At 38.2% G+C, this 18,524-nt stretch overlaps 1 protein-coding gene across 4 annotated transcripts in view; it reads left to right on the top strand.

The window, feature by feature from the left end:
- LOC106161224 (FMRFamide receptor) overlaps positions 1–18,236 on the top strand; it is a 38,318-nt gene extending 20,082 nt beyond the window's left edge. Inside the window, exons 1-3 of one of the 4 annotated variants that reach the window (XM_013538115.2) lie at positions 3,625–4,097; positions 13,217–13,928; positions 14,210–18,236. In XM_013538115.2, coding sequence (XP_013393569.2) covers positions 15,093–16,214 — 1,122 coding nt within the window. In that variant the 5' untranslated portion in view covers positions 3,625–4,097; positions 13,217–13,928; positions 14,210–15,092 and the 3' untranslated portion in view covers positions 16,215–18,236. Of the gene's footprint in view, positions 1–3,624; positions 4,098–9,447; positions 10,157–12,770; positions 13,929–14,209 lie in introns of those variants that run through there. The other 3 variants (XM_086995965.1, XM_013538117.3, XM_086995964.1) reach the window with 3 other exon arrangements.
- Positions 18,237–18,524: the final 288 nt, after the last annotated feature.

The following is an 18,524-nucleotide window of genomic DNA, read 5'->3' as shown; positions in this document are numbered from 1 at the left end:
GAATAGGTACGTAGATGCAGCAGCAAATAAAATCTACTCGCGATAACCATTGCAATAGTTATATAGTTTTTGGAACTTCTGCGGACTTCATTACCACCCTCAACATTGAGTTTGCTATATGCTTTACCCACCCTGAGCTTCAGAGATAACTTGCCCCTAACCTCTTCACTATAGCCTATCTTCATCGTGTCAAGTTACCTCTGACGAAAATAGTTTGACCTAGTTTATATAAGCCAATCGAATCCATGTTTCAAAATTTTTCACCAAAGTTTGGTGAAAACGCTGATTGATTGACCGTCAATCGGCAATCCTCGGCTGATTCCGCAAGCTCCATACTAACAACAAAGTTATTGTCGAGTGCGGAGATATCCGAGTAGTTCCGAGTGCATAACCGTACACAAAGAAAGCATGGCGTCTCCTACGAGTGACTACGTAAAATAATGTGTTAAGTTATCTCTTGATTCTTTGCAAAATATGAGTATATCGGAATTGAAACCAGAGCAGTTTGAGGCCCTGCATCATTATCTACTGAGGGATGATGTATTTTGCGTGCTGCCCACAGGTTACGGCAAATCCCTGATATTCAGCCTTATCTTTGATTGGTCCGGATTTGAACAAAGCGCGCTTTGACTCGTTCGCGTTCATTGGCTAGATCGTTCAATGAGTCATTGAGTGCGGGCTTTAAATTTGATTGGCGGGCGGCGGGGGCTATCGAATGTGGTCAGAGGTAACTTGACACGATGAAGATAGGCTATAGTGAAGAGGTTAGTGGCAAGTTATCTCTGAAGCTCAGGGTGGCTTTACCAGAAGTCCCTATCCTCTCTCGGGTTGGTCTATTGTCTCAAGTAGATATTGATGCTAGTAATTCTATGGAAATTAGTGGTCGTCTTCCCAAGACCAGATGCAACATTCCCAACAATGCTGTCAACCAGAATTGTAATCAGGTTGGTGTCTGCTCAGCGATGACGGTAGCGCCTGTTGAAATTTGATTTTTTTTTTTTTTTTTTTTTTTTTTGAGGAGGGGGGTTACCGTATTTGGACTAGGGCATCCCGTTTGTATTATTTAAACTCAGTATAAAGTATAAATTACAATATAAGCCCCCGCCTGTATAGTAAGGTGGTTGATTTGTTGCCCCCGCCAAGGAGGTATCTTCGGTTCTGTTTGTTAGTTTGTTACACAAAATGGGTACATATTACCATTAATACATACTGTACCCAAATGCGGCAGGTTTGAATAGCGTCTTCCCTATCCGTCTTGCCACGCATATACCGTAACCGTATATATCTGGTTGTTGTATATGGACCTCATACCTGTTCTTTTGATACGACAGCAATGCGTTCTCGACAATCGCCGGCTCTTACGGAACGTACCGTACGGGTAGATAAGCGGATAAACGGTTTGTGTATGAAAATGCTGTGCTTGTGGCAAGCAATTTTACGTTGGGATAGTTAATTCGTGGCTGGAAACTCTAATTTTGGCGTTTGTACTCACAAATCCGAGGCTGGAGTTAGAAAACGTTTTATCCGTTTATAAGGCCTGCCAGGGCCACAGATTGACATTTCACTAGAAATTCACAGACATGTCTTTAGTTAAACGAGGGAAGTCATTTCAGCACTGTCAGAGAATAGTGCACTTGTAAAAACGACGGCCCCTTTAATGAGCATTCCGTGAAATTGTTTCAAATGTTATATGCTATGGATTTCAAACAACAAATACCTACAGACACAAAGTACCACAGAATTTGATACTAGAAACACACACGTAACACTGCATAAACCAGGTCATATCTGTATATTTAAACTATTGATCTTCTCACACTTTTAGTTAAAACTTCACAATGGCAGCGATTTTTTTAAATTTTTTTTTGAAAAGTGCCTTAACACACTAACGAATGCCACAGCACGCGCTCATTTATCCAATTATAGAAAATGAAAATTGGATAAAGTTTAATTTGGTTCTGCTTGCAAAAGTATACGAAAACAAATTATTGAAGTTGGTCATTTAAATGCACAAAATACCAATCTACCAATCTTTGTTTTTGAATTAAGTCTTGTGGTCTAGCGGCTTTAACAAAAAACCCGCCAAAAGGACAATTAGCAGCCCAGAGAAAAGCTGCAGATGTACAAACAGGAAATCCAACATAAGATACTTTATACCCTATCAAGACGGAAAATATAATGACCTACAAATTAAGATTATCCAAGAAGAAGGATTTGTTTTAAATGTTGCTTGGAAACATTCCTTTATATATGACGTATAAAGACCTGCAGCAGTCGGATGAACTATGCTTTAGTGATTTGTTTACGAACAAAAACATCGAACAGCTAGGTTTTTTATCAGTGTAGAGAAAACAATGCCGGGATACCCTAATGCACAATTATTTCTTAGAATGACGAGAGAAATGATAGATAAGAGGCAGAAGGTTAGAGTGGAATAGAAAGAGAGAAATGGAGTGAGGCCGATCGAGGAAGAGTTGAATGTACAGAGGATATACATCTGCCTCTTGACTACATGGGTATTTTAGAGTGAGAGAGTAGGATAGAAAAATGAAAGAAGAGAAAGGGACGGGGTGTGTGTGTGTGTGTGTGTGTGTGTGTGTGCATGTTCAAGCACGCATGTGTGTGAGACAAAGAGTAAAAAACAAATACTCAGATAAAAAAACTATATGAGTTTACGCTGTCTATAAGATATAGTAATTGACTAAAAACCCTCATATCATTTCCCCTTATATAACTGTATCCGTTATGACGTCACACGTAATCTCGGCACATTGCGCGGTCTATCAGCCTTCCTGCTTGTTATTACCTAATTTGTCGTGCGAAACCAAATACCAAAATGATTGACATCGTGAAAAACACAATCATATCCCATTATTTCCTCCAGGAAATTTGTACAGAAACGTTCACAGGTCTTTCCAGGTCGGCGTAGTCTTGGTCAGACGAAATATTAGAGACCTGCATAGCAATGAGAGACATAAAATACACTAGATATCATTTTTACAAGAAGTAATTATTTTTGCACGTAATTAAGATATTGCACACCTGAATATTTTATATCACTTGACATACAATATATATATCTGTTTGCCTCTGTGCATTCGGTACTGGTACGTTACGACCAACAGGATATATGAAGGTGCGTATGTTGGTATATTGTTCAAGCTAGTGCTGAAGTCTCTCTCTCCCCCTCTCTCCCTACGTCTCTCTCTCTCTCTCTCTCTCATATTGGTACACTTGCATACATCTTTGCATCAAATGTGTAACTTGTAATACATGTAAAACACGTTAAAGAAAAGTAAAATAATCATTATTTTAGCTCCAATCGACCATGACAACTTGTATCATGAATGAGTAAATCGGGAACAATTGATATTAAGGAAGTTGGAGCTCAAGGAAGTTGGTGATATTAGTACATTCAAGTGAATGTCAAAACTACCGATAGGTATATCCTTGGCTTGTCAATCAATATGCCATTTTCACATAAAAGGGCTGGACTTAGCACAAACGCCAGTTATTTTAGTGGCTTTCAAGCAATTGCAGTGGGCATAATTTCTGGACATACCGAGAACGAGAATAGCCTTTCAGCTATGGGCGGAGCATAATTTCTGAACACGGTCGAACGAGAGTGGCTCTACCGCTAAAGGCGGGGCATAGTTTCTGGACCTTGCGCGAACAAGAATGGCTTCACAGCTATGGGCGGGGCATAACTTCTGCTCAAGCCTATCAATTTGTATGCTGTTGGCTAAATCAGATACGAGCTTGTTTCGTTTTCACTCTCGCTGCTATACAGGGTCGTTACTTAAATCATGGTTAGTTGGCAACCCGAAGGTAACGAGGAACGCTGCATGCAGAGAGCACTTTTAGCGTTTACTTGATGATTCCATTGTAAAATGACAGCGATGGCCATTTAGACATATAAGACTGACGTAAAGAAGAATTTAGTTAGTGGAAAAAACATTAGGGAAAGGCTGTAAGACGTGTCCACTTCCATGTATTTGAAAAATGCACCAGGGACATCAAAACAAGCAAGTTGCTAGTAGTTTCGAGGAAAGAAGTGGAATGATCGCAACTGGGGATGTTATGAACAAAACGGCTCGGTAAGTAGCGCGCATGTTGCAGTTGTTTTATGTCTTCCGTGAACTGAGTTGCTGAGAGACCTGAGAGATTAAAAGCGAGCAAACAGGAGAATTAACACTTAAGTATATAACTAGAGCATATTCAAGTATTTGGTATTTTTAAAGATAAGTCTAGATATGTCAATTAGAAACGAAGGCAAAATATGTCTTTGGCCAATCTTTTTTTCGTTTTTGGAAATCAGAATACTATATGCACGTTTTGTGAATATAATTTAGGAATTTATTTCACTTTCCCTTTTGATACTCACTCAAGTTGCCTTCTGGAATTCTTGGCTGTGGACGTACAAAATAAATTTTGATGGCCTTTAATGAGATATTGGCGCAAAGTTTTACTTTGAATAATACTTCTTAGAAAAACAAGTACATTTAGTGACCATTTCTAATTATAATGGTAATAAAACAGAACCTCTTGCAACACGTGTCATGTCACGAACTCATCAGTCTCGAGAGATGAAATCATAAATATGCGCGGAAATTGTTACATAACGAGCTGAATTAATGATTGGACATCACGAATTCTAGGTCTTATTATCCATTGTCGGTTAGATAACTATACTGTATCTTTTTCACAGTTCAACCTTAGCTATCCTAATCTCTTGGCAAATGAAGGCACGTCTTTCGGTATATGATAAACTTTTATTGATAAAACACCTTCGCAACAACACAAGGACAATATGTTACAATTTAATACAATAAAAGAGGAATTAAGAAATTGTGTCTTCACTAAAAATCACTTTTGTTGTAGAAGACCGTTTATCAGTGCACCGCATTAGTATATACACAGTGCTCTGAGATTGAATAGACTTGTGAAGAATCTTTTGTCTATAGCTACTTATATTTGTCTGGTCTTACCAACCAATATTTCATCTGCTTGCAGTCAGACTTCATCAGATTCAGATAGAAGTTTTGTAAGCATTGCGAGCTACTTATTACCCTAGTAGCAGTTTATCTTATTTTTATGATACAGCACGTACATATAAGCATGATATATTTAAGCAATACTGTCTTGAGTTAAGTTGCTTTTCTGACATACATCTTTGCCATCATAACTGAACTGTAGATAACCGACCGCCTATATATCATTAGTTTCTGAAAGATAACAATGTATTTATTTATAACGGAAGTTGATCAGGTACCGAAGTCGCCTCATGAACAAGTTCGGGACAGGACGGTGAAGTTCACGTATATATAGCCTACGTATCAAGACTATCTATTGAAATGTTCCTTGAATACCACACACTGGGATGGCTTTCAGAATAACTGGCGACGTCCGTTTGCAATGGAAGTCATGTTAAAAAAAACAGACTGTGACGTGATACAGAAGCGTTTTGGGTGAGATTCATGTTAATATAAACACTTGTATATTACGGTACTGCGTATGATGGACAATAATATTTTATAAATGATACATGAATGAATGAATAAATTGATGCATGGCCAATTCTTCAATTCGGTATGCGTAATGGCCAGACGTTGACGTCATTGGAAATGTCACAGCAATGGCAAGCTTAGTATACAGTTACGTAATCACACCTACAGATTCTACAAATCGATAGGTATAAAATCTCGCTTACAACCTGAATAATTGCTCTTTTCTTGTCCAAATTATAAAAATTCCCGGCAATTTAATATCCCGAAGATACACCGTGTTACTAGAGAATTGTTTATAATTTAAATAATGGACTAAAAAAATTTATTGTACAACGTAACGAATGCACATGTAATTGTTCAGTGCACAAGTTTTTTTTTTCTTTTAAACACCTGTAAGCTAAAAAAATATGCCCAGTTAAGAAGCAACCAAAGGTTACAAGAGGACAATTAATCTTTTGAACTAAAATTATCAGGCACAGCAATAACGACAAAACGCAGCTATTCCGTGGTTACTGACACCTAAGGTCTGTAATTGCCTTTGACTTTCTGCTTTGACCAATTTGCCGCTAACTTGGTAATTGAGGCGTCGACTAAACGATGAATAAAGGTTGACCTTCGATACAACCAATTTGCTTAAAGCTGATCTTGAAGATCTTTCCAAATTGGCAATATAAATTAGATTCTCAACAGCCAATTTTCATTAATTGTGTACTCATAACGCCCTGCAGCAGGGGCCAATTCACTCACGTAAGCGATAAGATAGTCTTAGAATCAAACCAATACAGAAAGACAGAGAGTCAGTCAGTCAGACAGACAGACAGGCAGGCAGGCAGGCAGACAGACAGACAGACAGCAAACTGGTGGTCAAATGGACAGATAAGAGCATTACCCGTAGTGCTGGTATTACAGCGATAGCTGTACATGTATACTGACAGTTTCTGGTTGACCACAATCCCGTTGGAATGTCAGAAGAAGTTTTTATTAGTGTAAGTTCATTTACAGCATTGAATTTATATGATTGTTCACTGGTCACCAAAAGTTCAGCTTGCTTTAGTCTGAGAACTTATTGCATTCCTTTCTCGTCGCCTTAATATTACACTAGCGATGCCAATATCGCTCATTTCCCTGGGTTGCAAACGGTACGGGTACTTGGCAAAATACACTGAACCAAAATATAATCGCTCCATGTTAAGGTCCTTAGGCTTAGAACAATACGCGGGAATGCAGCTCTAAAATGCATGAAGTACAAGCAGATTATCACCTAGACGTTGTCTGAAGGCAAAAGAGACTTATCATGAACTGGGAGAAAGGAAAGGTTACCATTTAATAAAAATATCCCTGAAATACTAACTTTCTGAAATCTCTGGCGGTGGTGTTGAGGGTGGGGGAATGCACTCCACCCCCCCCCCCCCCCCCTTCCTAGGCATTCGATCCTGCTGTTATACGGTTTAATCCCATCAATCTCAAGATGACAGCGTTAGGAAGCACAGCACTGAATGGCTTAATTCTTATCATGTCTGCTGGACTAATTTCTATCACGCAAATTAGTATTCGTATCATTTTCCAACTTTTTTGTTTTGAAAAGCAATTCGTACCATCTAATCGTGAAAATATATCATTTAAATTCATGCTTTCATGCAATTTTAACACAATTCTCTTAGCTGTTGGTTAATAACGCAGTGCTTTTGTCAGTTTAATATACGTACATTGTATATGCATCATTCATTATCATTCATTCTTTATTCAAGTTGGTGCTTATCAAAAGACATCGATTGCCTTTTAAAAGAACACATATCCCACATTTGGTCCGTTCAAATGTTAAAAGCCTCGAGACCTGAGGCCGCATTAACTCTGCCCATTACCTTGTGAATACCTGAACTTCTTGCAACTGTTTTCGCAATCATTTATGGCATTTGGTACAGATTAGGCTAATTTTTGTTAAAACATGGAGTCGCAATGTCCAAATCAATTTAAGTACAGGGCCGTATTTGTAGTGTGCTGATTAAGAAATGAAATATTTAGATTTTTGATTAATAACGTCCATGCACGTTAAAGAGCGTGCTGTAGAATAATCGCTTTGGCAAAACTCACTCAGGTTAAATAAGCGTATGAACCCGCTAACATCTATCACTGATTCCGACAGCGTGTTGACAACTCACTTCCCCATATTGCACTGCGTACCTGTTAAGATCATAAACCAATATCTGGATTGTATCAGCATTTCTTCAGTTGATCATTACTGGACTCCGTTGGCAACTTGCCATGAGCCCCATTCAGACTGAACCCAAATAGTGAAAAATAGTTTCATTGGATCTTAGTTTTGATAGTCAGAAAGTTTTCATTTATGATAGATCCTGAAATTTTGATTTACCTGTTGACTGTTTCGTCTGTTCACTCTGACAGACTTGGTCAAAATTTCAGGATCTATAATTATGAAATAGATACAGACTGCAACAAAAGGAGACGAACTACGAACCGCTTTATTGCAACGTTTTTTTTTTCCTACAGGAAAAAGGCAAAAATTGAAAACGAGATAAATCAATTATTTCCTCTCGCCAAAAAACATTTAACACCCATTAAGCAAAAACAGAACGGCAATTATAATGCAAAAGCCCAAGCAACGGCGAATTGAAGCACGTGCGAAACCGGCAATAGCATTATGTAAATATTCCACAGTATCAATCAAGAACAACGTAACCGAATCAAAAAGCTTTTAAAGGCTTTGAATCCCTCTTTCTGGGCAGAGTTTGCTGACTGCCAGAAATATTCCCCGATTGGAAATAGGAACCCGCACTCAGAGTGCTTCTTTTCCAATACAATTGCGAAAAAAACTTAAAAGCTGATCTTTCACTCTAAACACAGAAGACATTATTCTACTTCATCTACTTGATGACATTAAGATCGAATTGCCGTCTAAAAACCGTAATGCCAAACACAATGTTGTTTTAGCGACTGATGATAATTACACATGGTCACAAAAGTAATAAATAATTGCACAAAAGCTTAGTGGTATTTGCTAATGCTGTGTTTGGAGGAGAGAGAGACTAGCGGAAAAAAGATCTTGCAGACAGACAGTGAAAACTCGATGAAACAGATTAAGCGGCTCCAGAGAAAGAGAGGCAATAACTGTGATTAACGGAGATAGTCGTGGTATGATCACGTCAACGCGAGAAAATAATTAAGGTGAGTGAGTAGAGGGGGGTGCAGGGGGGGGGGTGCACGGGGGGGGGGGGAGGCTGCTTCTTACTGACAACTACCCCCAACGCGCACACCGTTAGCAATAGAAATATCTTCAAATATAATAAAAACAGACAATGAGCAGGGTTCAAATATAAACAAGTTATAGAGACTATAAATACAGAGACTATCGATGTTTTGTGTCATTTTCTCCATATATATATATATATATATATATATATATATATATATATATATATATATATCACGGAGAATAAAGTTGATACACTATGGAAAAGTGCTCCACCCATGGTGACGGAACAAATTAGTCTTTTCTCTCCATTTAATTTAAAATTTAAAAAGCCCGACACGTGTTTCGGCCCGGAGGCCTCGTCAGGGGCGCAAACAGAACAAAATACAAAGATACCTAAAGATGTTATGCGATTCTGCGATATACGGTATTATTGGGTTTTAGGAGTGATTTATGGGTGAAATACGAGTGCTCTCTCTGCGTATGTATGTATGTCAATATTTCAAATAATAATACACTTCCACATTTCTTGATTTATACCTTGAAACCCTCTCTGACCCTCAAGGTGTTATATATGTAGCCAGTGACAGTATATTATCTAGCACAAAACACATCCAATATCTGCCGGTATATACATCATTGTGCTCGAAGAAATCCCCATGGGGCCTGTTTTATTCACATTCACGTAGCTGTTCCACGTTAAAAATCACGGTGTTTGAAAAGCAGGCACTGCCGTGCGCGTAGAGGTATTTTGCACCGATAAGTCTGCGTGGCATATACTACGTGCTTATCACACATAAAATCATGAACATCAATTAGCAGACTCTCCAACGCAATACGGTCAATTTTCCCCAGTAAATCGAAGGCCAATCCATCATCTCCCCCGGCTTATAATGAAGCTAACGCCATATGGGTAATGATAAAGCGTGTCACGCTATTTCACAGATCAGGACGTACTCTAGTTACCTGCTAATCGCTGCCTTAATGTGTATTACATTGGAAAATTCGGGTTTTCAGTCGCCCAATAGGCAATTAACACTGCGGAAATGGCGCTGGACGCGCTTGAATAGATGGACTAATACAACGGTAGGGACGAAAAGCACTTCCAAATAATTAGACATTTAATAAACAGGTGGGAATCCAATTTCAGTTGGCACCATATATTTAATGCGTAACGGCTCAGAAAAGATCATAAATTTGTCCTCGAAAATTTGTCCTGGCTGAAGAAAGACCGAGGCAACCGAAGCGCCAGAATTGAAAAACACAAACTACCAGAGGAAACAACGCAACGCAATTAAACTGATGTGCTGTGTTCGTGCACGGGTCGAATTACTAAACAACATTTCCAGACAGGTAAAGCGAACGGGATAAATACAGTGTTTTGTGTGACTATACAAGCAGGTGTGTCTTTGCCTGTGACAGCATGCAGCTATGAATATAGGTAATTATAAGTTTGTAAACGTATGTGTCTGTACATCCAATGTGCTCTGACTTAATTACGCTCGTGTTTGTATGAACGTCATCACCATAGTCCAGATGTGCTCATATGCAACAGACAAACGGGCTAATATGGGCAAAATTTTCACATAAATGGTTTCATGTGAAAGGCAAATGGGGACGCGCTGTCAGTATGGCGTAGGCAGAGAGGGGAAAAGTGCATGGTTGCATGTTATCTACCATATTATCTGCACGTGCATGAAACCCTTTAGACAATGTGTGCATGTGTAACAAATGGCGTTGGCAGAGGGGAAAAGTGCATGGTTGCATGTTGTCTACCAGATTAACTGCACGTGCATGAAACCCTTTAGACAATGTGTGCATGTACATGTATAAGAAAGACGTTCGAAGTGCATGTGGTAGTTTGTCATTTGAAAGGAATCATTCGGTATTTTAAACTCAGTTTATTAATTAAAATGGTGCATGGTCGCATGTTGTCTACCAGATTAATTGCACAGGCATGAAACCCTTTTGACAAGACATGCATGTATAACAAATGTATTCGAAGTGCACGTGGTAGTTTGTCATATGAAAGGAGTCGCTCGGTATTTATACACTGTTTATTAGTTAAAAGACCTGTTATGTCCTTTGCTTCTTTAAAAAAAATCTCCACCCCTCTTTACGATTGTATAGGTAGGTAGGGAAAAATATTTTTACATCTAAAAATGAATTACAATTGTACAAAGTGCATCACCGGTCACAGGCCTGGCGACGGTGGAAGTTCTTGGGGATTGAAGGAACCACTCTTTTGATCGGGAAAAGATCCACTGTATGTCAGAATTCTATCTAGTGGGTACACACGTAGATTTTTCAGTAAAAAAAGTTCAATTTTACGGATCCCCCTCCTCAAAAAGTGCTGACTGCAGGTCTGTATACCTCATATTGCATGTGCGATAAAAAGACAAGGTAAAGTACGGTAAAACTATGACAAGTAGTTTGTCAAGATGTTTCTTGTGGCAACTCCTTTTATTTTGGCTATTGCTTATTCATGTTCTCTAGATGTACATTTCTCTTTTTTTTGACAAAAAAAAAAAAAACGGAAACAAGAAAAACGTCGATTGGATTTCTTTGTAAATGGCGCTTAAACAAAAGACTTGTATTCCATGTTTGGTATTTGTATAATCGGCTTACTGTGCGTATATCCCTAGATTCATTACCACGATCGGAAAGCAACGTTATTAGATTTCGTATTCAGTTCTGCAACCTTTGCAGCCGTGTAAATCTGCAACCTTTAACGTAATACTTTTTCCATTTGATATTTGTAACGAATCATAATGCGGTATAATCGGATGTTTCGTAGAGTGAAGCTAAGCACCAAACAAGGGAGAACAGCATGGGATTGTCTGGCAGTTACGCCATTAATCACAGCAGTATACCGCCACTAAAGTTGACGCACCTGAGCCAGTGGTTATTGAATTTTCCTAGAACAGCTCACATTTCTATGTAGTATGTATGTATGTATGACCAAGGGGTTAGGCCGAGGTCCAATTTTCGTTGAATTGCAGCATTAAAAGTGGCTTTTCCTAACAACTTAATTGCCACTTGTTTTTTTTTTTTTTTCGTGGAAGAACTAGCCCTTGTAGTTTCATTGTATCTGTTTGTCATTGTTTGACTGTGTTTGCCATTAAGAAAATGACCCAGAAGTCTTTTCTTCAAATACCATTAGCAAGCCGTGTTTTAAAGCAGTATATATGTAAACCGGTCTGTAACTCCTGTTTAACCTTATGATATTAGCCTAGGGGAATTATCGTCCAAAAGAAGACACCAGATCATTTTGGTTTGTGCTCTTACTTTATCCTGTTTTATCGCACTGTTTGGGCAGTCCCTTGCGTTGAATGTCATTTCCTATAGTACACTTGCTGTCGTGCGAATATCTCTTGCGGATTTAAGTAAACAATACGTATGTTAACATACGTAATCACCCGTCATGGTGTAAGTAACATCCATGCATATGTTTTGAGAAGAATTCAATATCAGGGGAAATGAGAGGCCTTAGACGTTCTGGGCCCAGTTTTATAAAGGAGGTTTAGCACTAACCAGTGTTTAACTCTAACCAGACCTAAACAGTCTGTTAGAAACTGACCTTTAAATAATTATTTAATCCAGTTAAACACTGGCCAGTTAACTAATTTGCTGTTTTCCGTCAGAAGACTGTATATGAAACACAATTTAACCATCTTTTAGTTAATGGGTGTTAGGAGAATTTATCCACTGGTTAGGCTTATCCACTGGTTAGTGCTAAACGTCCTTTATAAAACTGGGCCCTGCTTTATGGGGATCTCACCTAAAGATGATTTACAGTCACTGTGAGAACATGTATGTATGTATGTGGAGTCAGTGGAGAATTTAAATACATAAATTATATAATAAAAACACACGCACACGCACGCGTACGCACGAAAGCGCATGCAAGTTCATTCCTAATATCTATTATCTTTGTCCTGTTTCTTTGACATATCCACTTAACAGTGTTAATACACAATATGCTGATTCGTGATATATTTATCGCATAACATAAACGCGTGTGCTGATGAAATTCACACCCGTTCAATACGATATTCACACCGGTACAGCACTAATATATTTTGATGGCATCCCTGAGCCCATTTAATTAACAGAAAACGCATGGCTCTGTCCATTATTCGTAACACGCCGAAATGTTACAAATTAGCGGTGCTACTGCAAAGAAGAATGGCCGTCTAGATTTTCCTAATAGTCATTTCGTTGGACATCCAATACGCTGCCATGTGTTTTCAATTAATGATTATGTTTTCAACCAGCCCGCATTACAAATAACGCATGCTTTATTGTTCACAGAAACCTCTCGTTATTCCATATTATATTACCTTACAAATTAGGTACATGTACATGTATTCCACGGAGCATGGTGTTGATAGCAGGCCGCCAGTTATTCAGTTTGAAGTGCTCTCTGTGGAGCATATTCCTGCATACGTAATAGGTATGATATCTAACGTTATTTATTCTTGGGCAATTTCTTTTCCAGGGAAACAACAAGTTGCAACTGCGAGCATTCCGTGTTGATTTAGCTTAAGCAGCCGGTGGTAAAGGAAGCCTTGTCGTATACACAGCTGCCGACTACCTCAAGAGAAATTAATATTTCTTCAAGCCAGGTGACAATCTAAGTAGACTGCACTCGTTTGTTTTTGGTTGGACTCAGAAGACAGCAATTTCAGGTAGAGTTGAAGAAAACTGAAATACCTCGAGTTTGGAATTTAAAAGACAAAGACATTTTTTTCACAGATTTGGAATTCAAAAGACAAAGACATTTTTTCACAGATCGGGTTGACAAGCTTATTAGATGAAGGAGAACGCATCACAGGCTATTCAGCCTAACCGGACAGGAGTGTGCATAAAACTGACTGGATTGTAAAAACAGAATATAAAGATGCACTAGTGACTGCTAGCAGCATTGTAGGTTGTCAAACTGCCAGTGACTCTTGGGAGGTCTCACGAAGAAAAACTGTAATTAACAAGCTGAACAAAGGTTTCTGATATCCGGAGACTGACATAATTTCAAGACTACAAGAGAATCAACTACTCATAAGTTTCAAGGATTACATCATAGATTATTCCATTTTGGAAGACCTAGAGGATTGGCATTTCCAACGTGTGTTCCAACGTGATGTGCTGAGTGCAAATAATTGCTTCTGAGCTTCTGAAAAAAGAATCGGACATCAAGAAGCAAAGACGCTAAGGTAAGTTTTTACCTTTGGATACGGTGCAGTATTTTTCAATGGTAATAAGTGTGCTATTACGTGTTTATCTCTTACATTTTTGAAAGTAGCTTTAAAAAGGATGAGATTTCTGAAGTTTTTTTGGTCTGGTTGCAACGCTTAATTAAACTCACAATCTGTTTGAAATTACATCTCTATAAAAGCAGGCGATAGCTGGACATGTGTTTTCACATAGCTGATTTTTTGTGCAAACCGACAATTTGAAGTGTATTTTTTTAAGATCCGCTTCCATTTATTTGCAGATTTTGAATGGATATGACACGTGATCCTAATAACGTGAAAGAAAAGACTGATTGAACTCATAAGAGAGGTCCATATATCGATGGCGTTTAACGATCATTTAATCTAGGAATTACGATTTTCGCGGCACGTTTACCAGTATTACATGGTTCATCACTACTACTCTGTAGACATAACGGAGATTATTAGAGCTTACCATTGTCTTGGAATCCTGCAATTTAAATAGACAAACTCATACAGTTCTTGGAACTTGGAACCAAGTGTTAAAACAGATATTGTACTTTTGGGACCTTCAGATATATCATTACTACTGTATGAAATGGTTATAGAAATGGTCTATATTTCACTAGATACACAGAAATTCGCTTATTTTAGAAGCAGCGTGGTGGATCACTTTGAACGGTCACTCTGAAAGCACGCCAAAGCCACAGTGAAAAATTGTAGGAAGAAATGAGAAATGGTCACTGTTTAGATTACACGGCCGCCTAAAGAACCCTCCCACTGGTTTTGTGGCAAAAGAGAGACACTCACGCATACACACATATATATGAAGATAAGCCACAAGCAGTGATGGTGCGTAAGCCATTTTGGTCAGAATTGTTACATGAATTATCAGTAAAGGTGGATTTTGGACGCCTTTAGATTGAAGGCTCTGTTCCAGAGTCAAGAACTGAGTGCAGAATTTGGGATTTGGTCGAAAAGTGAACCAGACTCTCCATTATGTATCTTTATCGTTAACTTAACAATGTTGCATAGGTATTATTTTAGACTTAAAAAAGAACCCGAATCACCAAGTCTCTGTAAAATCCAAAGGATATCATTCTGACTTAAAATCAACAAAGTACAATTTTTTTACAAGTGCTTTTAATTTATTAACTTTCCAAAATGGCCAACATCGGAGAAGATAATATAACAATACTCGACTGCGACGAAAGCAAAAACCCGGCTTGGGAATACAAATACGCTTTCACAGTCTGGGTGATGGGGGCCATTTGCGTGTTTGGAATTATGGGGAACGTGATGGCCTACTTTGTGTTGCTGCAGGATAAGACGAAGCTTGTTCACTTCTATCTCCTTCGGTCTCTTTCATGCGCAGACTTTTGTTTCTTAACTTCGACCTTTTTCATGGTGGTGGTACCAAATTTCTGCCTGAACACGGGACAGTGCATCGTGTTCTATCACGGGATTTACGCTTACATGGAAGCTTACATGTGGCCTTTCCACAGCATGGCGAATACGGCAAGCAAATGGTTCCTGATTTTAGTGGCAACCGAGCGCTTCATTGCCATGTGCAGGCCCTACCAATACACTACTTTGAACAACATGAAATATGCTCAATATGGCGTAGTTGTTCTTACCGTATTTCTCCTAATATACAACACCCCGAAATTCTTCGAGGCGTACGTAGAGCACATCAACTGCACCGATTATTCAAAGGCGGTTCTACGGTTCACCGACTTGGCTAAAACCCATTCGTACAAGGTAGTCTACACGGCCGTCTTTGATTTCATGGTCTACGTTCTTGGCCCGTTGCTCATTCTTCTCGTAATGAACGCCAAGATCATCATGGCACTAAGACAGCAGCGACTCAGCAGGAAGAGAATGGGCAGGGGAGACAACTACGATACCAACATAACAATGGTACTGGTAATCAATGTCCTCGTGTTCATTACCTGTCAATTGCCTTCGATATCAGTCGCCGTGTACAACGCCATTGGGGAAAAATCAGAGACTTACCAGAATTATTTTGTGCCTTTTAACAACGCGCTGGTTACCTTAAATTGTGCTATAAATCCTATTATATACTGTACAGTTGGACGGAGGTTCCGACAACTCATGAAGGAGTGTCTCTGTGGCAAGCAAGCAGCGAAGTACAAGAAGAAACGGCAAAAGCAGAAAAGTGAAGTGTCCATCCCAAAAACAACATCTACGACAGTTGATCTTGACTGTGTGAAAACCTGTGACAAGAATGCCCAGACAAAACCGTTGGTGCAAAATAGCGTATAGAACTGTTCAAGTATTGTATTTCAATATATATATATATATATGTAAGGTGTAGTATCATGAGTAAATAGGTACATGTAGGTGATACATGTAGCCGAGGGACTGGCGTTATACATTAAACTATCTAAGCACATTTTTGCAAGCTATTTTAAAGTTGACGCACCTGTCCCTTTTAAGCTTGGAAGTCTGGTTTTAACACCATAGTCACATTTAGTAGTAAATGTATATGTCGTTGCAAATTAACGACTTTACAAATAAATGCGTACAATTTTAATAACGTTAAGTAGCCATTTCTAGTTTAGGTCGGTAGATTCATAACCAATATGTCGGTGTCTAGCTGTATAAGAATTTGCAGATATTTTTACTTTTACAAAATATGACCCTTAGATGCTTATATGATTTCTTTGAATGTTTTGCCGGACATTTTGGGGACATTTTACACCCTTTTAAGGGGATGAGTTACTTAAGTGTGTACTTACGTAGGGCTGTTTGTACAGGAAAGAAACGCGAAAAGGAAAACATTGTAATCCCCCACTCTTCACAGAAGTGTAAATACTTTTTAATTATTCTGACATTCATATATATATATATATGAGTTGATTGAATATGGGGTCTGTTTTGTTATTGGTTATAAACCGTATGATTGTAGCTTTTCGTACTTAGTATACCGTAGAAGCAACCTTTGCATTTCAGCAAAGACGCGTTTCACAAATATTCGTTTTAATATATATTTATTTATATATATATAATAGAAGTGGCACGTTAAGTCTCCTTTATGTTGGCAGGCTCGTATATTATCTGAAGATAAAAATTCAAATCTGTTGTTTTATGTAGATATGTAGTGTCAATACACATCGCAGTGCTCTACCCGTAAGTTTATTTTCAGCTCAGCACCGTTAACCTTAATCACTTTTTATCTGTTGTCAATCTGTTACATATAATTGAGCCGGTGTTTGTGTGAATACGATCACTTGCCGTGATGACAGTAGGCTGTCTAGGCAAATATCTGATAAATATTAGATGTTACAAAACCACATTCTCTTTTGTTATACAACAGGAGATTGGTGATGAAGCGCACTTCATATTTAATAAAACACATATTGTGCAACAGTTGTCGTGAAGTGCGAGTAAGTGCAAAAATCAGTACAGTGGATAATGAAGAACTTACGGGGAAAATGTGTTTAATAATTACATGTTCTGGGTGACTACTTTATGTGAACCAATTCACGGACAGGATTAAGTAGGTACAGTGAATAAGGTGACAACATGTTGCAATCGAGAACAACGCCCGTGGCCTAACATTCAGCTAAGAGTGCAAAAGAAGTGTGTATTCATAATTTTGGTTTTTGAACTAATCTATTTGATTTATTGTTAGAACAAATTAGATCTGAATCATCGCAGCACATGGCAATCGTCTTAATGGATCTTGGGATAGAAAAAAGTTGGTTTCTTTATTGCTAAACAGTGAATCATATGAAAACACGACATTTAAAAACATTTGATTTCACTGACTGAATGGAAGCTTTAAAAAAAATGAAATTATCTTACGCGTGCTTTAAATGGTGAATGAATTGGTGGCGATGAGATTGTAAGTATACTTAAAATGGTGAAGAACTTAGTGGTAATGACAGAAGTTGAAAAACACCAATAATTGAAAAAAATGACAAGTGAAATAAATTGTAGCGCAGTTTTTGAATGAATGGATAAACAAACTTTTACACGGGGCATTAAAGCAAAGATATCAATAAAAGCTTACAAAATTATTTAAAGCGTAGGTATGCCGATGTAGCTAATATTTTTGTAGATTACTACAAACATTTGTGGACAGAAATTTTAATTTTAACATGTTTTAGAAGCATTTTCACCACTAGTGCTAATCTCATGTTGGCTATGGTCTCAATTGGATGTCTTTTTGCGTATTCATTTAAACATAAGTCATAATTACAATTCCGTGATCTTTTATTGCAAATATAGTTATGTAAAGATAGATGTTATTACGTAATAAAAGTTCATATTTGTATTGGAGCAATTCGTTTTATGAATTTATGCATTAATATTTGGAACGGTTAATGGCAATTCGGGCTCCAATGTTGACTAGAAAAGCATATAGCATGGCCTGTGGGCAGTCCTTGTGCCAGCTAGCCCTCTGTTTCATGAAAAATCAAAAGTTTTCTGACTTACAGGTAGCTAAACTTAGAAAGCTAGTGTGCCAGGAATGAAAGTCCTAGGTCCCATATGATCAGTACAAGTTACAGTTAGTTGAAGTATTCATCTGTAAGTATATGGGACGAATGTCACCTGTGCAAAGTAATG

The sequence above is a fragment of the Lingula anatina genome, chromosome 9 (assembly GCF_051362555.1).
Source record: "Lingula anatina isolate TDL-2025a chromosome 9, LinAna3.0, whole genome shotgun sequence".
Classification (NCBI taxonomy): domain Eukaryota; kingdom Metazoa; phylum Brachiopoda; class Lingulata; order Lingulida; family Lingulidae; genus Lingula; species Lingula anatina.
This window is presented reverse-complemented; position numbering and strand designations above follow the sequence as displayed.